General features: G+C 47.9%; 1 protein-coding gene across 1 annotated transcript in view; it reads right to left on the bottom strand.

Annotated features, from left to right (window-relative positions):
- cpne4a (copine IVa) overlaps positions 1 to 24000 on the bottom strand; it is a gene marked incomplete at both ends in the record, with an annotated part of 104082 nt that overhangs the window by 55234 nt on the left and 24848 nt on the right. The window contains 6 exons of the mRNA XM_084441972.1: positions 3446 to 3497; positions 4707 to 4761; positions 5149 to 5282; positions 6471 to 6530; positions 7555 to 7641; positions 12085 to 12183. Coding sequence (XP_084298098.1) covers positions 3446 to 3497; positions 4707 to 4761; positions 5149 to 5282; positions 6471 to 6530; positions 7555 to 7641; positions 12085 to 12183 — 487 coding nt within the window. The remainder of the gene's footprint in view (positions 1 to 3445; positions 3498 to 4706; positions 4762 to 5148; positions 5283 to 6470; positions 6531 to 7554; positions 7642 to 12084; positions 12184 to 24000) is intronic.

Genomic DNA, 24000 nt, shown 5'->3' with positions numbered 1-24000 from the left:
GCCTATTGATCCCTTGTACCGGGCAATAACAGAAGCTCCATACGATCTTGAGAGGCTTTCTGTGGCTCATTCTGCTCGTTCTCATTCAGTCCTGTATTCTTCAGGCCTTTTCAAGCGCCTGAGCTCCTGAGATTGTGAACTGCACTCTAACTTCCACCCTCTCTCTCCTTATTGGTAACTCTGACCCAAACAAGTTAAATGTTTAAGAGTATAGTCTAAGATGGCTCTATGCTAGGTTTAGTCACAAGGACCAGCAGATATTTGTTGTGATCTGTACTCAGTGCCGATCCTAGCACACTTGGTGCCCCCCCCCCCCCCGGTGTCCCCCCCCCCCCCCCCCCCCTCCACAATATGTTAAGGCACAAAAACACTTTTTCGGGGGCACTAAATCAGCACTTTGAGATTGTTCTCACAATTAACAGTGCTTTGTGAATAACATTTACAAATATTTTATTATTATTCTTATTAGTCTTATTATTCGTATTATTATTATAACAAATACAAATTATTATTTACCAAAAAGTAATTAAGTGAATGCCAAGGAATGAAAGCAGGTGGCTGCGCCGCAGTATGGCGTAGCTACGGCAGGGATTAGGAACTCCGAGGGCGGGAACAAAATCACACGCAGGTGGTGAAGTAAGCGCTGCAGGTTTATGAGCAGTCTCTACCTCTGGTGCTGGTGTTCTGACATTTGAAATGACCAACTGCCGCTAGAGTGTTCAGAACATTCCCTTATGTTAGTGAATGGGGAGCATGTCTTTCCTCAGGGCTTTTCACACAGTACTTTAGTCTGGGGCTAAACACATTCTTACAACCTTGTTAGCCCCAGGCTAAGGGAGCAGTTTGCCCCAGATGAAGAAAACTTTCACACCGGCACCATCCTGACACATTATTCTTCATTTGGGTTTGTTGTTAAATCCTCTCCCCCCAGGGTCGGGGCCGAGGGGATATCCTTTTACCACCCCAGGCCTGGGTGAGGGGTCACCTGGGCTATATATCCGGGCACACCTCCAGGAGCCATGTCACCGTTGCGTCATTCACAACCGTCAGGTCATGCATTCTGCTGGGTGTCTGATATATCAGACAGTCCTGGATGACGTGGTCTGCGGTTTGTTCCTCGGCGCCACACTCGCACGCCGCACAGGATACCAAGCCCCATCTGTGCATTGATGAGCGGAAGCATCTGCCGCCGGAGGCGATTAAGCCTCACCCACGCTGGTCTGGGTAAGAACATCCCGGGAGGGGAAGGACCGGCGGCCGGGATGAAACCACAGAGTCTGGAGGTGTTTGCCTCCCACTCCGCACGCCAGGTGTAGTCCGCCCTCCTGCCCCACTGATGTTAAGATCTCTGCATTGCTGCAGGAGATCCCGTGCTGCAGGAACAAAAGGGTGTCTCAACTTGAGACGCCGGGGAGGCTCCGCTGTTGCAGTGAGCCTGTCGTGGAGCAGGTGGTCAGGCTCCGCGGCCCGGCAGGCGAGACGTGCTGTGGTTCCTGTTCGGCGGAGGCCAGCGGACTGGATGCCTGCGAGGATGGGAAGGTTGTCCACAGGAGTGGGACGCAGGCATCCTGTCACGATGCGCAAGGCTTGGTTGATAGGCGGGTCGATGAGGCGGGTGTGAGCGCTGCGACATCAAACATCAAAGCGCAATATTCCCTGGTGGAGTAGACCAGGGCTAGGGCTGTCGTACGCAGTGTTTTTGCGCCGGCGCCCCAGCCTGATCGGACCAGTCACCTCATCAACGCCACACGAGCTGTTTACTTCTTGCGCAGTGTCTGGAGGTGACGGCGGAACGTGAGCAACCTGTCCAAAGTCACGCCGAGAGAGGTTGGTTCAGCGCAGCATTGCAGGAGTGTTCCATCGATGTGCACTCAGAGCTCACGTTTGGCTTCCTTGTTGTTAAGGTGGAAGGCCTCCGACACGTCTTTGTCTCGCTGAGCTTCAATCTCCATTTCTGGAGGTCACGCTAGTATCTGCATGTCCTGGCTCAGTGTCTCCTCCACGGCCTGCCAGTCTCCAGCTGAGTACACCAGCGCAAGGTCATCTGCGTAGGCGTACTTCCTGGAGACTGTGGTCAGCAGGTCGTAGGTGTAGATGTTATATAGGAGGGGGGCCAGGACAGATCCCTGGGGGACGCCATTCTTAAGGTGACGCAACCTGCTTCGCTGTCCGCTACCGGTGGTGAGGGTGAAGCTGTGGTTTCAGACAAGCTCCACGATCAAGCTGACCATTGGCCTGTCCGGCAGCAGGTGGAGCAGCTTGCAGGTGAGGCCGCGGTGCCATACGGTGTCATAGACAGCCGTCAGGTCTATAAAGACGGCTCTGGTCTTCTTTTTAGCCGAAAAGCTGTCCTCGATGTCTTGAGTCATCAAAGTGACTTGATCTACGGTCGATCTCCCACATCGGAACCTGGCCTGCTCCTGTGGGAGCAGTGGGTCGATGATTTGTTCGACGCGGGCGTAGATGAGACGCTCCAGGATCTTGAAGGGGATACATACAGTAACAGAGATGGAGCGGTATCTCTTGGGGGCTCCCTCAGGCTTGTTCAGCCCACTTTGGAATGTGCCAGGATGATGATTCACACTGCAGTTCTATTAGACCTGGTTTAAATGTCTGTTGGAAAATGCGACTAATGTTTCCATTCAAATGATTTTGGTTGCCTATTGCCGACTGTAATGACGTGAAAAAGTCGTGTGATTGGACAGCAAAAACGTGATGCAGGGTCCATTGTTTACTTTAGCCCCGTTTCTCACTGGCACCTTTTAACCCCGTGTTTAGTGGATTTTCAGGGGATAACCCTGTAACGGCACATTCTCCAGATATTATGAGATTGCAAATATCACTCAGTAGACAGTGTGTACCCCTGAGCCCACCCAGCACAGTTTCATTTGCCGCTGGAATGTAGCTGGTGTGTTCTTAGGTGGAAGGGCATGACAGTAATCTGGAATAATCCCGCTGGGGTAATAAAAGCAGACACTATAATCTCATATATAATCTAATATATAATCTCATATGCTGCTACCTACTATGGTGGCTGCCTAAGGGCATTAATTCACTCACACACATACACATATACTGTACACATGCACACACACACACACACACACACACACACACACATTGCTGGCTATTGTGACCCACCGCTGCCCCTCACCACCTCCGTAGTGTGTTAATTGCTGTGTTTCTGTGGAGGGACTGTTGTGTTCTTGTATGGGGGTGTAGCAGCCCTGCAGCAGAGAAGCTGTGCCAAGGCAAAAATAAATGGTTCAAATGAATTCCTGAGTGTGAACTACTGTGGGAGCGTTAGATTCATCCGGCCCTGGTGGGCAGTTCAAACACCAACCGCTGAGCCACTGAAGAAGAGTCGTATAACATCCTCACAGGCTGTGGTTCCCACACCACGCCTCTACGCCTCTACGCCTCTACAATACCTCCAGGCACCTACCTGCACATTCTGGGTTCTCCTCATTAAAATTCACAGCAAAGTCATGGGACACCTGGGGGAAGAAGAGTTCAGCGGTAATCACCACCCAAAACACAAACAACATGTGATCTGGTAATCACCACCCAAAACACAAACAACATGTGATCTGGTAATCACCACCCAAAACACAAACAACATGTGATCTGGTAATCACCACCCAAAACACAAACAACATGTGATGTGAAAGTGAAGCAGCACAGGAAGCTGAGTCTAAACACACACACACAGCCTATGGTATACATCTAATCTATGTGTTCAGTGCATCAAGACACACACACACACACATATTAGTAATCATTGAAAAGTAACCCTAACCCCCCCCCCCCGCACCCCAAATACACAGACAAACTCGCACACTCACACACTCACACACTCACACACTCACACACTCACACACGCACACACAACAGGCAGTGTGATTGTGAACATGTATCTCTCAGCTGTGTGTGGAGGGCTGGGCATGAAGGAGGTGTTCTCCTGCTGGGTCCAGATTAGTCACTCAGACAGACCGCGCCTCTCAGCTTCTGGACCGGCACAGCTGGGGGGGCAGTCTCAGGCGTGGGGGGGGGCAGTCTCAGGCGTGGGGGGGGCAGTCTCAGGCATGGGGGGGGCAGTCTCAGGCATGGGGGGGGCAGTCTCAGGCATGGGGGGGCAGTCTCAGGCATGGGGGGGCAGTCTCAGGCATGGGGGGGGCAGTCTCAGGCATGGGGGGGGCAGTCTCAGGCGTGGGGGGGGGGCAGTCTCAGGCATGGGGGGGGCAGTCTCAGGCGTGGGGGGGGCAGTCTCAGGCATGGGGGGGGCAGTCTCAGGCATGGGGGGGCAGTCTCAGGCATGGGGGGGCAGTCTCAGGCATGGGGGGGGGGCAGTCTCAGGCATGGGGGGGGCAGTCTCAGGCATGGGGGGGGCAGTCTCAGCCATGGGGGGGGCAGTCTCAGGCATGGGGGGACAGTCTCAGGCATGGGGGGACAGTCTCAGGCATGGGGGGGGCAGTCTCAGGCATGGGGGGGCAGTCTCAGGCATGGGGGGGGCAGTCTCAGGCATGGGGGGGGCAGTCTCAGGCATGGGGGGGGGGGCTTCTATAATCACCGCCTGTCCACAACCAGGCCCGCCGTCTCGTCTGGCCTCAGGGGGGGTCGTTCGTAGAGCCCCCGCTGGGCGGAGCCAGGCGGCGGCGGGGGAGGCGGAGCTAGGCGGGGGAGGCGGAGCTAGCTGTGGAAATCACCTTGAAGTCAGGCGGGATCCGCGCTCCGAAGCCGAAAGCGGGAAACATTTTGTCGCTGGATTGAGACAGAAGAACACGGCTGATTACAACACGACACGACAGCAGGGGTCCGGGGAGCTGGGCTCGTTATTCAATCAGATCTGGGCTCGTTATTCAATCAGCAGGCCATTCAGAACAAAACTACTCCTCTGCTTTATTACAGCACATGGCCTCTGCGGGTGTTGAGTAGCTATATACTCGCTCACTAACATCCATCACTTCCATGACTTTCGGACAAGGTTACTGCACAGATATCGACTAGAATACACTTTTTATTCTATTCCACAAATAATTACACAGCATGTTTTCATCCTTCCTTACGTGCAATAACCTGTGAACGCGTTTAAAACTATGCTGAAGTGTGATTGGCTGTTGGTCAGCCTGGTGGTGGTGTTGTTCTGACCTGTCGTAGTCCTGGCAGATCTCCCCCACGGCCACCAGGGCTTTCAGGTACTCGTTGGGCTGGTACGGGTGGATGTAGTGCAGCGAGCAGCTGTTGTGAGGATCGCCATTTGAGGCGGTGAAATCAATCGCTACCTGGGAAGGCAAGACGCAAACGAGCCAATTATCTGAAATGTATGCGCCCCCACACACACACACACACACACACACACACACATGCACGATCGCACACACACACACACACACACACACACACACACACACACACCCCTGCATCTGTTGCTACATCTATAGCTCTCTCTCCCTCTATTCCTCCATCTAATGCTATTACAGCTTTTTATACAGATCAGTCATTCAGTTTCCTCTCAGATTCCTCCCTTCCTCCCATAGAGACGCTGTCTGACTATAGAAAGATGGTTCCTCATTAAAGACGGATTAGATGCTTCAAGCTTGTTTTGGGGAAGAGGAGCTCTCTCAGAGAAGCCCTAGTGTTTAAAATTGCAGGAATTAAATACACCTCAATTTTTACATTAACATGCAGTTGTTGTCACGCCAACTCTTCACCGTTCAATAAACAACTCTGGATGAGGATGTTTACCTCAGTGTTGTTTACAACAACAACCACAAACCAGCAGAACAACACATCATCAATAACCAGCAGAGTAACAGCATCATGTCTTTACCTCCCGTGACGGGAGAACGGCCATACTGACAACCACAGCAGAGAGGATTCACACACACACTGATATGAAAGAGACAGAGAGAGAGAGGGAGAGAGAGAGAGAGAGAGAGAGAGAGAGAGTGAGAGAGAGACCGAGATAGACAGAGAGGGAGAGAGAAAAGGAGAAAGGGAGAGGGGGGGAGAGACAGAGAGAGACATATACTTTATATGCATATATATATTATATACAGAGAGAGAGAGAGAGAGAAAGAAAGGGAGAGGGGGGAGAGAGACATATATGCATATATATATAGAGAGAGAGAGGGAGGGAGAGAGAGAAAGCGAGAGAGGGAGAGAGGGGGAGGGATAGAGAGAAGGAGGGGGAGAGAGGGGAGGGAGAGAGAGAGAGGAGGAGGGATAGAGAGAGGGAGAGAGGAGGAGGGAGAGAGAGGAGGAGGGAGAGAGGGAGAGGGATAGAGAGAGAAACAGAGAGGGAGAGAGAGAGAGGGAGGGGGAGAGAGGGGAGGGAGAGAGAGAGAGGAGGAGGGAGAGAGAGAGAGGAGGAGGGAGAGAGGGGGAGGGATAGAGAGAGAAACAGAGAGGGAGAGAGAGAGAGAGAGAGAGAGAGGAGGGAGACAGGGACAGACTCTGTGTAAACTCACTGTAAACTGGATCTGACAGCCGCCCATGATGTAATCGAGGAAGGAGTGCATCTTGATGATCTGTGGACGAGAGATGGAGGAGTGAGAAACGCTCTCTCTGGACAGCAGCTGATCTGAGGACAGCTGAGCGCCGGTAATCTGCTCACAAGCATCTGGCCCAACCATCACCAGGCTGTCAACACCATGGACAGCCTCCCTGTCCCCTCTGTGCTGCTCATCCCAGCCTGTTAGGACGATGCCAGCCAGGCAGCAGCCATGAGCCTGACAGGCCTTTCAAGCCCCTGTTAAAGCTGCAGGAGAATCTCCCCAGATCGGAGGCCCCTCTGGTCGTGATCAAACCGGCACTGCGTTCTAAGAACCACACTTCCCACAATTCCCTACTCACTCGCTGTAATGATGGGGAAAAATATGATGGGTGGGAGGTGAGGAGGAGAGGAGAGTAGGAGTTGAGGTGAGGAGTTTAAGAGGTGAGGAGAGAAGGAGGTGAGAAGCTGAGGACAGAAGGAGTTGAGGACAGAAGGAGGTGAGGAGTTGAGGACAGAAGGAGAGAAGGAGGTGAGGAGTTGAGGACAGAAGGAGGTGAGGAGGTGAGGATAGTAGGGGAGTGGGAGGTGAGGAAAGGAGAGAAGGAGGTGAGGAGTTGAGGATAGTAGGGGAATGGGAGGTGAGGAAAGGAGAGAAGGAGGTGAGGAGGTGAGGATAGTAGGGGAGTGGGAGGTGAGGAAAGGAGAGAAGGAGGTGAGGAGGTGAGGACAGAAGGAGGTGAGGAGGTGAGGATAGTAGGGGAGTGGGAGGTGAGGAAAGGAGAGAAGGAGGTGAGGATAGTAGGGGAGTGGGAGGTGAGAGAAAGAGCATAAGAGAAAGGGGGAGAAAGAAAGTCAGACAGACAGAAAGAAAGATGAAAGGCAGGAGAGAGAGTGTTATGAATGGTTCTGAATCACCTTCACCTCACCTTGCACTGGTTCAGAATGAATGGTTCTGAATGGTTCTAATCACCTTGCACTGGTTCAGAATGAATGGTTCTGAATGGTTCTAATCACCTTGCACTGGTTCAGAATGAATGGTTCTGAATGGTTCTAATCACCTTGCACTGGTTCAGAATGACGATCCCAGAGTTCTTGTAGTTCTTCTTCTTCATCTTGTATTTGGGGTTTATACACTCCCACTGGACCTGTGAGAGGAGGAGAGACCAGTTTATACACTCCCACTGGACCTGTGAGAGGAAGAGAGACCAGTTTATACACTCCCACTGGACCTGTGAGACGAGGAGAGACCAGTTTATACACTCCCACTGGACCTGTGAGAGGAAGAGAGACCAGTTTATACACTCCCACTGGACCTGTGAGAGGAGGAGAGACCAGTTTATACACTCCCACTGGACCTGTGAGAGGAAGAGAGACCAGTTTATACACTCCCACTGGACCTGTGAGAGGAAGAGAGACCAGTTTATACACTCCCACTGGACCTGTGAGAGGAGGAGAGACCAGTTTATACACTCCCACTGGACCTGTGAGAGGAGGAGAGACCAGTTTATACACTCCCACTGGACCTGTGAGAGGAGGAGAGACCAGTTTATACACTCCCACTGGACCTGTGAGAGGAAGAGAGACCAGTTTATACACTCCCACTGGACCTGTGAGAGGAAGAGAGACCAGTTTATACACTCCCACTGGACCTGTGAGAGGAAGAGAGACCAGTTTATACACTCCCACTGGACCTGTGAGAGGAGGAGAGACCAGTTTATACACTCCCACTGGACCTGTGAGAGGAGGAGAGACCAGTTTATACACTCCCACTGGACCTGTGAGAGGAAGAGAGACCAGTTTATACACTCCCACTGGACCTGTGAGAGGAGGAGAGACCAGTTTATACACTCCCACTGGACCTGTGAGAGGAAGAGAGACCAGTTTATACACTCCCACTGGACCTGTGAGAGGAAGAGAGACCAGTTTATACACTCCCACTGGACCTGTGAGAGGAAGAGAGACCAGTTTATACACTCCCACTGGACCTGTGAGAGGAAGAGAGACCAGTTTATACACTCCCACTGGACCTGTGAGACGAGGAGAGACCAGTTTATACACTCCCACTGGACCTGTGAGAGGAGGAGAGACCATCACGTGGTGATGTGGGTAACCGTGCATTCTTGAATAATGAGATGCTTGATTATAATGATGCAATACGTCCCACATTATGTTAAAACGTGGCTAGAATAGCAGGAGATGCTAAACATTGGAATGAATGACAACAATAACACCCACTACAATGAGAAAAGGGCAAACAAATAGTATTTGATTCTAGAGAATCATTAACTAAGGCAGGCAGCAATGGGCTGAACTACTGAAACTATTAGAATGCTTGAACACTGTTGTTCTCTCATCTTATTATTATTCCACCCACTTTTTGCCGTCTGTCTCTAAAACTATTGAAGCTGTGACGACCATTTTAAGTATTTAAGCTCTGATGACCATTTAAAGTATTTAAGCGATGATGACTATTTTAACTATTTAAGCTACTGTATGATGACCATTTAAACTATTTAAGGTATGATAACCATTTAAACTATTTAAGTTATGATGACCATTTAAACTATTTAAGTTATGATAACCATTTAAACTATTTAAGTTATGATAACCATTTAAACTATTTAAGTTATGATAACCATTTAAACTATTTAAGTTATGATAACCATTTAAACTATTTAAGTTATGATAACCATTTAAACTATTTAAGTTATGATAACCATTTAAACTATTTAAGTTATGATGACCATTTAAACTATTTAAGTTATGATAACCATTTAAACTATTTAAGTTATGATAACCATTTAAACTATTTAAGTTATGATAACCATTTAAACTATTTAAGTTATGATAACCATTTAAACTATTTAAGTTATGATAACCATTTAAACTATTTAAGTTATGATGACCATTTAAACTTGTTCTATTGCAGCTTTGCATGCTTCCTCCTGACATGACCGTTTATTTTGACATCACTTTAAATGCTTGTGATGTTGCAGCAGCTCAAAGAGGTTAGGGTTAGGGTTAAGAATGGAAGTCTATGAACCAAATCCACTTTTGATCAGCTTGCTCATTTGTTAAGCTGCAGACTTATTTGAAGGATTCAAGGCTGACAAGCTTATTAAACTTTGTCCTCATTATGTCCTCAGTATGAGTTATTAGTTTAAAACCCCATTGAATTGTAAGGAAGATAAGTTAGATCCATTCATTCTAAAATGAGAGGTTCCTTTTTTTGCAGAACCGATACACAGATATTCAATCTGCTGTGTGAGTTGTAGCCTTTCCCCTTCCATCTGGGAAAGAGCGCATGAACCCCCACTGTATGAGCGTGGAAACACACGCCTATCTCAACGTTGGGGTTGGGGTTGAGTGAGCATCATAGCACACTAAAATACCGTAGTACACAGTGAGCATCATAGCACACTAAAATACTGTAGTACACAGTGAGCATCATAGCACACTAAAATACCGTAGTGCACAGTGAGCATCATAGCACACTAAAATACCGTAGTACACAGTGAGCATCATAGCACACTAAAATACCGTAGTGCACAGTGAGCATCATAGCACACTAAAATACCGTAGTGCACAGTGAGCATCATAGCACACTAAAATACCGTAGTACACAGTGAGCATCATAGCACACTAAAATACCGTAGTACACAGTGAGCATCATAGCACACTAAAATACTGTAGTACACAGTGAGCATCATAGCACACTAAAATACCGTAGTGCACAGTGAGCATCATAGCACACTAAAATACCGTAGTACACAGTGAGCATCATAGCACACTAAAATACCGTAGTGCACAGTGAGCATCATAGCACACTAAAATACCGTAGTGCACAGTGAGCATCATAGCACACTAAAATACTGTAGTACACAGTGAGCATCATAGCACACTAAAATACCATAGTACACAGTGAGCATCATAGCACACTAAAATACCGTAGTACACAGTAAGCATCATAGCACACTAAAAATTTTAAAAATCATCACGATTTGAGTGACTATCTGCCCTCGAGATGGCTGCAGCTCCGTCCACTGGGACAAAGCACCAATCACACGTTCTCCAGGAACCCGCACCTCTTTATACGGTTGGTGCCTTGGAACCCTATCAAATGGGACTGGCTGAACACGGGTTCCACGGCAGCAGGCCCTGCCAGCGCACGGCCCTAAAGAGCCAATTAGAGGCGCAAATGGGCTGTTTTTTAAGCCCGCGTTTGAGGCCAAAAGAGCCGCAGGGTTTATTTAGACACAGAAGCGTGTGGCGGTGTCGCCCAGGATTCCCCGCCCTCCGGGCAGCTGGTCCTTTGGCTAACGAAGACAGCGCTGTCTCCCCGCAGGCCCAGCGAGCAGAACGAACCCCTTCACCTGTCATCCCGGAGACAACGCTAATTAACAACTTCCTCTCTGTTCCCAGGAAGACATCCTGCTTCTAAGTGCCGGCGTCGCCTCGCTCCGTCGCTCCGTCTCTCTTTGAAAGCGGGGAAATAAACGGCGTGCAGCAGAACACACACGCCGTTCTGCTGGTGGGATTGATTCGTGCGCCCAGAAGGTTCCGTCAGACCGTAATTAGTGATAAATGCGGAGCGCTGTAAAAGTTATCTTGAAAAGTGTCTTGAAATCTATATCTTCCCAGGGCCATTAGTTACACCAACCCTAGCACATCCCCCGACCTTTAAAAATGTCATCTCCTCCCCAGGTAACATTAACCATGATTAAAGGAATATTCCATCAACTCAACTATTCTACCTTGTTTTTCCTCTTGCCCATTGTCGGTGCCCCCAAAGCTTTTTTTCATCCATATTTTGCTTGATGAAATACAAGTGGGTGTGTCAGACTGTGAGGGAACGTCTGAGAGGAGCCAGGGTTGGCGGGCGTATCGGGTCGTAGTAACAACCAGCGCTGGCGGCTAGGGAAGGCCAGCTGGTGCTCTCCCCCCCCCCCTCCACACTGAGAGGGAGGGGGGCGCTAGCAGGGGGGAGGGGGGCTCTGCAGGGGAGAACTCATTCTCACACTCCAGTCTTCCATTTTTTCTTGTCATTCTCACCCAACCCAGTGACATAAAACAAGCATCCTCATGAGTGAAGACTGGAGCGTCTCTATGGACACTATGTACATCCATGTCTGTATGTAGTTCTATTAAATATAGAGAAATCACCATGGATATGGATCGATCTATCCATATATATACTGTATTCATACAATACTAAAATAAATTAATATATAGTATAGTATCAACATAATATATTAACCTCTGTGGCTTTGACCCCTGGAGAAACCCTGACCTTCGCTGGGCGCGTCCTGCAGGCCATGTCCGGCTAGAAGGCAAACACAACTTTCAAAGCAGCCCACATGAGAAACACATGTTCAGTCAGTCAGTGATCCGTGGGAGTGCTGCCTCTCCTACGTGCTTCTGTCCAAACGTCTCCACACACAGTCTGACGGCTGCTGCTCATTTAACAACCCAGTCATGATCAAGGCTAACTATATACATGCACATATTTGAGATGAAATGTTCATGACAACAATATGATACACATACACTCACACACAAACAAACACACACCTGTCGAGGTACTATACCTGTCTTCCATCCATGGCGCCTCTCATCTCTTTAAATGTGGCCTCAAATTCACCGATGAAGTCATGCTTTCCATTGGAGTCCCAGTCAAACACCATGCACTGCAAGAACAAGAGATACAGAGAGATATAGAGATGCAGATATAGAGAGAGATATAGAGAGAGATATATAGATGCAGATATAGAGATGCAGAGATATAGAGAGACACACAGAGAGATATATAGAGATGCAGAGATATAGAGAGATATATAGAGATATATAGAGATATAGAGAGAGATATAGAGATGTATAGAGATGCAGAGATATATATAGAGAGATAGAGATGTATAGAGATGCAGAGATATATATAGAGATATAGAGAGATGCAGATATATATAGAGAGAAATATAGAGAAAGAGTTATAGAGATATAGAGATACAGATATATATATATATATTGAGAGAGATATACAGAGAGAGATATATATAGCGAGAGATGGAGATAAAGCAAACTCTGGAACAAGAGATACAGATATATATAGATATAGAGAGAGACAGAGAGAGATGCTGTATATAGAGAGATAAAGAGAGATACAGAAAGAGAGATAGAGAGAGATATAGAGAGCAGAAGGAGAAAGTGAGAGAAGTTGAGAGTTAACGTAAAGTGGCGTGGGAAAGGAGGAGGAAAGATAATGACTTGATAAAAGGATAATCCATCTCTTCAACACCCCGATGCCCAATTAAGACACCTGAAATCTGAACGTAAATAATTGAATTACATAATAATTGAATACAATAAATGAATTACAAGAGCTACAGTACTGACTATTTGAGATTAAACCTATCCTGGTTTCTGGGATCTACACAAGCGACTTGTCTTGGGATCCTCACGCATGTCGTGGGTCTTGAATGAGAGAGCATTTGGATGTTCTTGGAAGCCATAACAGAATGGGTTGTCCTGGCAACAGAAAGGGTCTCTCTGGGAGCAGCAAGGTGCTGGAATCTAGAGCAGATTCCTCGAGCCACACAAGCCAATGAATAAATCAAAACGGGGACATTATGAAGTTATCAAAGTTTGATGGCCCTCGTGAATTATTGATTTGAAAACGTGAAGGGAGGCTCTCTGACATTATAGGGAGCAGATGAGTTTGCGGTACAGTATGTGTGTGTGTGTGTGCCCTGCTTCACAGGGATGGATTCAATGACCTATGACCCCAATGACCTATGACTCTTGCTGTGACACGCTTCCTTTGTGTTCCAAACCGTTCCCTATTCCCTATATAGTGCACTATATGGTGTGTCCGCCATTTTCTAGTGTTCAAATTCATAACGGTTAATTTAATTCACTATATAGTCCACTATAAAATACCCACAATTCACAACGATTTCTAGTGAACAGACAATGTACACTACAATTATCCCATATACCACAATGCAACGCTGTCATGTTTTACTGAAAAGACGTGAAGAAGAAGACGGTAGCTATCAGTGGCTAAAGCAGTTAGCTAATGTCACTGATTCCTGTAGCTGTTTTGCTGCTAATGCGAGTTTGAGTTCACCTCCGTTTATGCCTGAGAAACAGCATCAAAATGTCTACAGGAATCAACATTGTAACGTTAGCTAACTGCTTTAGCCGACAGCTACCAATAGCACTAACGTTATGGATCTGCTGCTCGTCGTGAGCTTGTGAGCTAACTGGCTCGGAATGTGCAACTTTACAGCTTCCTATTAGCAGACAGCACTATAGTTGACAAAACCACACTTGCACATCATTAGTATTTTAACAATTTATTTTGGATTTATTCAAAACTGAACATGGAAACTCAATACTACCTGAGTACATTTCAACCTGCTGCCATCAATGCTCGGTTAATTTGCATGATACTGGGTTCATGCTTGCTTGCTTGCTTCCATGAATATCTGACGCAGTGACGTTCAGTGCAGTGTACGAAAAACTGTTCAACCGTTCCCTATGTAGTTCACTATATGAAAAACACTACATAGGGAATAGGGAGTGAGTGATCGAGTGAACGGTTTCAAACAGTCAGAGTAAAGAACAGTCAGTGTAAAGAACAGTCAGAGTAAAGAACAGTCAGTGTAAAGAACAGTCAGAGTAAAGAACAGTCAGTGTAAAGAACAGTCAGAGTAAAGAACAGTCAGAGTAAAGAACAGTCAGAGTAAAGAACAGTCAGAGTAAAGAACAGTCAGAGTAAAGAACAGTCAGTGTAAAGCAGTCGTCGTTTGGGGTGATAAACAAATATCTATGCCTGTAAGTTGTGTGTTTTGAGGTATCAGTGGGACACCATCACAGCAGGTATCACTGGGACACCATCACAGCAGGTATCACTGGGATACCATCACAGCAGGTATCACTGGGACACCATCACAGGTATCACTAGGATACAGCAGGTATCACTGGGACACCATCACAGCAGGTATCACTGGGACCATCACAGCAGGTATCACTGGGACCATCACAGCAGGTATCACTGGGACCATCACAGCAGGTATCACTGGGACCATCACAGCAGGTATCACTGGGACCATCACAGCAGGTATCACTGGGACCATCACAGCAGGTATCACTGGGATACCATCACAGCAGGTATCACTGGGATACCATCACAGCAGGTATCACTGGGATACCATCACAGCAGGTATCACTAGGACCATCACAGCAGGTATCACTGGGATACCATCACAGCAGGTATCACTGGGATACCATCACAGCAGGTATCACTAGGACACCATCACAGCAGGTATCACTAGGACCATCACAGCAGGTATCACTAGGACACCATCACAGCAGGTATCACTGGGACACCATCACAGCAGGTATCACTGGGATACCATCACAGCAGGTATCACTGGGACCATCACAGCAGGTATCACTGGGACACCATCACAGCAGGTATCACTAGGATACAGCAGGTATCACTAGGATACCATCACAGCACGGTGGTTTGAACTGAAGAATCCCCACAGATTGTGAACACAGCTGCTGCTCGCTGACAGGAAAAACAAAGAAGCTTTAAGAAGAATGTTGGTGTCCCAGTTCCACGTTAAACCTCCTCCTGGATGGACTGAATCCCTGTAGACTAGGTAAAGAAAAAGAGAGGGCGAAAGATAGAGGAGAGAGAATGAGAGAGAGAGGGGGAGAAAGAGAGAGAGAAAGAGCAAGAGAGGATGAGCAAGAGCAAAAGAAGGAGAGAGTGAAAGAGGGAGAGACGGTGAAAGAGAGTGAAAGAGGAGAGAGAGGTTGAGAAAAAGAGAGGGAGAGCAAGAGCGAAAGGGAGAGAGAGAGGGGGGGAGAGAGAGTGGGAGAGAAAGAGAGAATGAGAGAAAAGGAGACAGAAAGAGAGAGAGAGGATGAGCAAGAGCGAAAGAGGGAGAGAGTGAAAGAGGGAGAGACGGTGAAAGAGAGAGAGTGAAATAGAGAGGAAGAGACAGGATGAGCAAGAACGAAAGAGAGAGAGGGAGAGCAAGAGCGAAAGAGAGGAGGAAGAGAGAGAGGGAGAGAATGAGTGAGAGAGAGGTTGAGCGAACGGGAGAGACGGTGAAAGAGAGAGAATGAAAGAGAGAGGATGAGCAAGAGCGAAAGAAGGGGAGATTGAGAGAGAGAGAGAGAGAAAGATGGGGGGGGAGAGACAACGAGGTCTCCAGTTCATTCCCTCCAGTGGCACATCATCAATAGCAGCAGGCCGACCTGTCTTTCTTCCTTAATTACACTCCTGCACCTCTTCTCCCCGTGGATGTTTCCCTCTTCAACCAGACAGAGGAAGATGGCCTCCACCTCTCCTGGATGTTTCCATCTTCAACCAGACAGAGGAAGATGGTCTCCACCTCTCCTGGATGTTTCCCTCTTCAACCAGACAGAGGAAGATGGTCTCCACCTCTCCTGGATGTTTCCCTCTTCAACCAGACAGAGGAAGATGGTCTCCACCTCTCCTGGATGTTTCCCTCTTCAACCAGACAGAGGAAGATGGCCTCCACCTCTCCGTGGATGTTTCCCTCCTCAACCAGACAGAGGGAGATGGCCTCCACCTCTCCTGGATGTTTCCCTCTTCAACCAGACAGAGGAAGATGGTCTCCACCTCTCCGTGGATGTTTCCCTCTTCAACCAGACAGAGGAAGATGGTCTCCACCTCTCCGTGGATGTTTCCCTCTTCAACCAGACAGAGGAAGATGGCCTCCACCTCTCCTGGATGTTTCCCTCCTCAACCAGACAGAGGGAGACTGTCCTCCGGGGTTTACAGGGGCAGAGGGTCTCATTCAGGACGGTTGGCTGAGGTAGTATAACACAGTGAGACATGATCTAAAAGACACACCAAACCTCTGAGTATAACTTCTGTGCCATGTTCTAGATACCAGCCTGTTCAATTCTACAGGGGAATATGTGCTATTTCATGATATTTTGGGGGACACACTGAGATACACACACACTTTAATATCTTTATTTGTGTTCACATTTGACAAGAAATCCTTGAACACAAACAATAATAGACGCACAGGCTCTGGGGATCTCAATGCTATAACACATGCACTCTCTCTCTGTGTCTCTGTCTCTCTCTCTCTCTCACACACACACACACACACACTCACTCACACTCTCTCACACACACACACACTCACACTCTCTCACCATGCACAAGTGGAGGCCTCAGTGTCAAACTCTGACACGGGATTAAGGGGATCACCAGCTACTGCCCACGCCACGTCACCTCTCTCTCCTCACGTCACCTCTCTCTCCTCATGTCACCTCTCTCTCCTCATGTCACCTCTCTCCTCTCCAACTGCTACAGACGTCTCTTTCTCTCCTCTCCAACCGCTACAGACGTCTCTCTCTCTCCTCTCCAACCGCTACAGACATCTCTCTCTCCTCTCCAACCGCTACAGACGTCTCTCTCTCTCCTCTCCAACCACTACAGACGTCTCTCTCTCTCCTCTCCAACCGCTACAGACGTCTCTCTCTCTCTCTTCTCCAACCGCTACAGACGTCTCTCTCTCCTCTCCAACCACTACAAGGACGTCTCTCTCTCTCCTCTCCAACCGCTACAGACGTCTCTCTCTCTCCTCTCCAACCGCTACAGACGTCTCTCTCTCTCTCCTCTCCAACCGCTACAGACGTCTCTCTCTCTCCTCTCCAACCGCTACAAAGACGTCTCTCTCTCTCCTCTCCAACCGCTACAGACGTCTCTCTCTCTCTCCTCTCCAACCACTACAGACGTCTCTCTCTCTCCTCTCCAACCACTACAGACGTCTCTCTCTCTCCTCTCCAACCGCTACAGACGTCTCTCTCTCTCCTCTCCAACCGCTACAGACGTCTCTCTCCTCTCTAACCGCTACAGACGTCTCTCTCTCTCCTCTCCAACCGCTACAAAGACGTCTCTCTTTCTCTCCTCTCCAACCACTACAAGGACGTCTCTCTCTCTCCTCTCCAACCGCTACAGACGTCTCTCTCTCTCCTCTCCAACCGCTACAGACGTCTCTCTCTCTCTCCTCTCCAACCGCTACAGACGTCTCTCTCTCTCTCCTCTCCAACCACTACAGACGTCTCTCTCTCTCCTCTCCAACCGCTACAAAGACGTCTCTCTCTCTCTCCTCTCCAACCACTACAAGGACGTCTCTCTCTCTCTCCTCTCTAACCGCTACAAAGTCGTCTCTCTCTCTCTCCTCTCCAACCACTACAAGGACGTCTCTCTCTCTCTCCTCTCTAACCGCTACAAAGTCGTCTCTCTCTCTCTCCTCTCCAACCACTACAGACGTCTCTCTCTCTCCTCTCCAACCGCTACAAAGACGTCTCTCTCTCTCCTCTCCAACCGCTACAGACGTCTCTCTCTCTCCTCTCCAACCGCTACAGACGTCTCTCTCTCTCTCCTCTCCAACCGCTACAAAGACGTCTCTCTCTCTCCTCTCCAACCACTACAAAGACGTCTCTCTCTCTCCTCTCCAACCGCTACAGACGTCTCTCTTTCTCTCCTCTCCAACCACTACAGACGTCTCTCTCTCTCTCCTCTCCAACCACTACAGACGTCTCTCTCTCTCTCCTCTCCAACCACTACAGACGTCTCTCTCTCTCCTCTCCAACCACTACAGACGTCTCTCTCTCTCCTCTCCAACCGCTACAGACGTCTCTCTCTCTCCTCTCCAACCACTACAGACGTCTCTCTCTCTCCTCTCCAACCGCTACAAAGACGTCTCTCTCTCTCCTCTCCAACCGCTACAGACGTCTCTCTCTCTCCTCTCCAACCACTACAGACGTCTCTCTCCTCTCTAACCGCTACAGACGTCTCTCTCTCTCTCCACTCCAACCGCTACAGACGTCTCTCTCTCTCTCCTCTCCAACCGCTACAGACGTCTCTCTCTCTCCTCTCCAACCACTACAAAGACGTCTCTCTCTCTCCTCTCCAACCGCTACAGACGTCTCTCTCTCTCTCCTCTCCAACCGCTACAGACGTCTCTCTCTCTCCTCTCCAACCACTAGACGTCTCTCTCTCTCCTCTCCAACCACTACAGACGTCTCTCTCTCCTCTCCAACCACTACAAGGACGTCTCTCTCTCTCCTCTCCAACCGCTACAGACGTCTCTCTCTCTCTCCTCTCCAACCGCTACAGACGTCTCTCTCTCTCTCCTCTCCAACCACTACAGACGTCTCTCTCTCTCCTCTCCAACCGCTACAGACGTCTCTCTCTCTCTCCTCTCCAACCACTACAAGGACGTCTCTCTCTCTCCTCTCCAACCGCTACAGACGTCTCTCTCTCTCCTCTCCAACCGCTACAGACGTCTCTCTCTCTCTCCTCTCCAACCACTACAGACGTCTCTCTCTCTCCTCTCCAACCACTACAGACGTCTCTCTCTCTCTCCTCTCCAACCACTACAGACGTCTCTCTCTCTCTCCTCTCCAACCGCTACAGACGTCTCTCTCTCTCTCCTCTCCAACCACTACAGACGTCTCTCTCTCTCTCCTCTCCAACCGCTACAGACGTCTCTCTCCTCTCCAACCGCTACAGACGTCTCTCTCTCTCTCCTCTCCAACCGCTACAGACGTCTCTCTCTCTCCTCTCCAACCACTAGACGTCTCTCTCTCTCCTCTCCAACCACTACAGACGTCTCTCTCTCTCCTCTCCAACCACTACAAGGACGTCTCTCTCTCTCTCCTCTCCAACCACTACAGACGTCTCTCTCTCTCCTCTCCAACCACTACAGACGTCTCTCTCTCTCTCCTCTCCAACCACTACAAGGACGTCTCTCTCTCTCTCCTCTCCAACCACTACAAGGACGTCTCTCTCTCTCTCCTCTCCAACCACTACAGACGTCTCTCTCTCTCCTCTCCAACCGCTACAAAGACGTCTCTCTCTCTCCTCTCCAACCGCTACAGACGTCTCTCTCTCTCCTCTCCAACCGCTACAAAGACGTCTCTCTCTCTCCTCTCCAACCGCTACAGACGTCTCTCTCTCTCCTCTCAAACCGCTACAAAGACGTCTCTCTCTCTCCTCTCAAACCGCTACAAGGACGTCTCTCTCTCTCCTCTCCAACCGCTACAAAGACGTCTCTCTCTCTCCTCTCAAACCGCTACAAGGACGTCTCTCTCTCTCCTCTCCAACTTTTTTTAGTGGGGGAACGTATAAATTACGTGATTACTAAGAAGACTGCCCACATGGACGGATGGTGATACTCTGTCTCTCTCTGAACCCTGTCTTAGGGTTAGTGTTAGTGACTCCGAGGGCCCCTGAAGCATTATGACATCTTTAGAGTTGACAGAACTGGGAGAAAGGGTGGTGGGGTGGCCATCTATGTGAAATCCTGTTTTACTGCTTCTGTTTCACATGCTGTCACTATGCCTGATTGTTTTGAGTTCATTGTGGGTCTAATAATTCCTTTGTAGTCGTCGGGGTCTATAGACCTCACTCAGCCGTTGCTACATCAACGGACCTTTTAGTTGGGTTACTCTCTCGCCTGTTAACTCTGAACTGATAGTTATGGGAGATTTTAATTTGATTGGCTATCAAATGCTGCAGACTGTTTAAAGGATGTCTCTTCTAGTCTTAATTGATCCCAGTTGATAAATGAGCCCATTAAACCGAACCTGAGATGCCCCTTAAGGTCTACCTTAATTAATCTCATCTTTCTGAAAGGGAGAAACAAAATAATTGCTAGTGGTGTTTTTGATCTAGATATTAGCGACCATTCCTATTGCATGCATCAGAGACACATCTAAAGATTACCTTATCTCGAATCACAGTTAAAGGAGTAGTAAAGGGAAAATGCATGTTTAGCCCTGTTTTAAGGTTACTTATGATCATATACAATGGTTCAGATCAAAACGATGACAAAACTAGCACTTTTGAGAAAGTCTGATAATTGCTCTACCACCGTTTTGGTCATACAATGGATACCCACCCACATCCATTGTATGACCTAAACGGTGATAGAGCAATTATCAGACTTTCTCAAAAGTGCAAGTTTTGTCAACATTTTGATCTGAACCATTGTATATGATCATAAGTAACCTTAAAACAGGGCTAAACATGCATTTTCCCTTTACTACTCCTTTAAGAGAAATTTGAGAATTTTTAATGAACAAAGGTTTTTAAATGACCTTTATATATTATGATATATATATATATTATATATAGTATATATATTATATTATATATATATCATATTGATATTTATCTTACATCTGCCATTCCTGATGTTGAATTAGCTTTGGATTTCTTTTTTACTCAAGTGTTTTTATCTGTTGTAAATAAGCATGCTCTGTTAAAAGGTAAAAGGTTAAAGGGTAAAGAACATTCCCTGGATCTATTCCCTGGATCACATCTGAATTAACCACTGTTCTTGTCTAGGAACAAGGAAGAGAGCCAGGGATATTAACCATAGTAAGCTCCATATAACTGCTGTAAATGGTTCTAATATCGAACGAGTAGCAGAATATAAATACCTGGGTTTCTGGCTTCATGAAAAATTCACTTTCAAGTTCAACATTGCTTATCTTGTAAGTAAACATAGACAGAAAAATTGTCTTCCTACAGAAATAGAGACAGTTTTCCACTGTTGTGTATTCTAAGGTTGGATGGCCTTCCCTTGAAGAGAGGTGAAATAGCCACTGGTTATTTTTTTTAGTTATTTTTAAAGCACTTATTGGCAAGCAACCTTTTTATCGTACAAGGATGTTAGTTTGGAGCTCTGGTTCATCCCTACTCAGTCAAATGACCTCCTATTGCTCAGAGTCCCCTGAGTTTCACAACCCTTGGGAAGCCCTCCTTCTGCTTCAGGAAGGACCTGCAACACATTTTAAAACTGGTTGTTCTTCAGAACTTAACACATTTTAAAACCTTGGTCACTAACCACTGCACTTTATTGTGTAATTGTTTTAGCTGACTTTGTTTTATATTTCATCTTTTTAGCTGACTCTTGCCTTATTATTCTTTAGGTTTTATGTAACAGTGTAACAGTGTGATCATGCTTTACCTTGTTTTATCTGCTTTACTTTTACTCCACTCGTCGTCACTGCAAATGAGGGAAACCTCAGTGTACTGTCAAGTATAAATAAAGGTTCAGATGAGATGAAAGGATAGCTAGCGTGCTAACTCATATCAGCCAGCTCAGCTGTGTACTGTTAGTCCTGTTAGTCCTGTGTACTGTTAGTCCTGTGTACTGTTAGTCCTGTGTACTGTTAGTCCTGTTAGTCCTGTTAGTCCTGGGGACTATTTTCACGGCGTGCGCCTGGTTCAGTTCAACACTATGGAAGAGAATCAGATGCTCTAAAAGTGGTGCTTTTAACAATGTTAGGGCAGTTTGGTTTTGGTGATGATGATGATGATTATTATTATTATTATGTATTTTTCATTATTGAGTAGCTCATGAATAATGCATGAACAAGGGCAGACATTTAAAGGCCTCTGTCTCTCCCCAGTCCTCTCTCTCTCTCTGGGGCAGGGAAGGGCTGGATTACACCAAAGACCTTTTCTCTCATACAATCTTCTTGTTGAGGTCAATGGGAGTCAAGTGTGTAGCTGTCCAATTAAGTCGATATTCCGGGTTTGGCTGTGTGTGTGTGTGTGTGTGTGTGTGTGTGTGTGTGTGTGTGTGTGTGTGTGTGTGTGTGTAAGAAGGGGGGTCTGGGGAGGTTATAGATGATGTCTGTAGCCATGTTGTCTCCTTCTCATTAAGTATAATATCACTGGCAGAGCAGGGTAGAGATGGGACAACCTGCCCCCCCCCCCAGCCTCCATACACATAATGATGCAGACGTCAGCTGCGAGATGAAACTTTGCAGCGCTCAAATTAAGCTCCAACTCTTCACAGAATGTCTCCACCTGTCACCCTGACCATGAAGGAGAAAGGGAGAACGCTTGTGCTTCTTTTCAAACTATTTAGAATTAGAATAGCTCCATATAGCTGTCAGAAAGGCTACTAATGAGAAAAACAACAGAATGGCCTGAAACATTAACATTTAAAGAGCAATTAAAGAAATAAAGTAATATTTTTGAAAGCTCAATAAAATAGCAGTTTACATTACATTAGTCATTTTGCTGATACTTTTATCCAAAAAGACTTACAATAATTGCATTTACTGTAATGTAGGAAAAGCCAATGTGCTACTACTTGCCAGAACAAGTGCCTATCCTTTCTAAAACAAGTGATTAAGAGCATCATCTAGTGCTGAAGGCAAAGTGCAAGAATAGCAAACTAAAAATACAACAGGTGCGTAAGATGGGCAGCGACTCTGCTGTCCTGACGTCAGTGGGCAGTTCATTCCACCACTGCGGGGTCAGGACAGAGAAGAGCCATGACCGTGGGGTCAGGACAGAGAAGAGCCGTGACCGTGGGGTCAGGACAGAGAAGAGCCGTGACCGTGGGGCCAGGACAGAGAAGAGCCGTGACCGTGGGGTCAGGACAGAGAAGAGCCGTGACCGTGGGGTCAGGACAGAGAAGAGCCGTGACCGTGGGGCCAGGACAGAGAAGAGCCGTGACCGTGGGGTCAGGACAGAGAAGAGCCGTGACCGTGGGGTCAGGACAGAGAAGAGCCGTGACCGTGGGGTCAGGACAGAGAAGAGCCGTGACCCTGGGGTCAGGACAGAGAAGAGCCGTGACCGTGGGGTCAGGACAGAGAAGAGCCCTGACCGTGGGGTCAGGACAGAGAAGAGCCGTGACCGTGGGGTCAGGACAGAGAAGAGCCCTGACCGTGGGGTCAGGACAGAGAAGAGCCCTGACCGTGGGGTCAGGACAGAGAAGAGCCCTGACCGTGGGGTCAGGACAGAGAAGAGCCCTGACCCTGACCAGAGTAGGCCACTCCTCCCTGCCTCAGAGGCCCCTCCTCCCCACCTCAGAGGCCCCTCCTCCCCTCTCCCAGCGGTGACTCTCTCCATCCTGTAGAGGGAACTTAAAGGAGTAGTAAAGGGAAAACACATGTTTAGCCCTGTTTTAAGGTTACTTGTGATCTACTCAATAGCTTCAAAACCAACAGAACCTCCGCCACGCTGACCTCATCACAGTCCCCTGGTGAGGTCAATCAATCAATCAATCAATCAATCAAAGCTTTATTTGTATAGCGCATTTCATACCCAGAGGCAACACAATGCGCTTTACAGAGAACAAGGGAGGTGGGCATATGACCCACCCCTACATATTCCAGAGGGAAGCAAAAAAACAGTAATCACCCGGGGGCCAGATAAGTGAGCTGTAAAAATTCTTCCCTGACCCCTCTCAACAAGGCGATCGAGCAAGCTCCTGGAGTATGTTTGTCTACCGGCTAAGAACATTTATAGAGCAATAAATAACATTAAATTACATTTTCAGAGTAAGAGAGGCTAATAACATCATAGGAGAGACATGGCAAACACTGGTGTATGTCTGTGTGTGCGTGAATGTGCCTGGGCCCAGATGGAGGCAGGGTCAGGGGTAGGATCGGGGTAGGAAAAGGATACGGACCCG

Source organism: Borostomias antarcticus (genome assembly GCF_949987555.1).
Source record: "Borostomias antarcticus genome assembly, chromosome: 8".
Classification (NCBI taxonomy): Eukaryota; Metazoa; Chordata; class Actinopteri; order Stomiiformes; family Stomiidae; genus Borostomias; species Borostomias antarcticus.
Note: the sequence above shows the minus strand (reverse complement) of the source record. Positions and strands in the feature narration are given on the sequence as shown.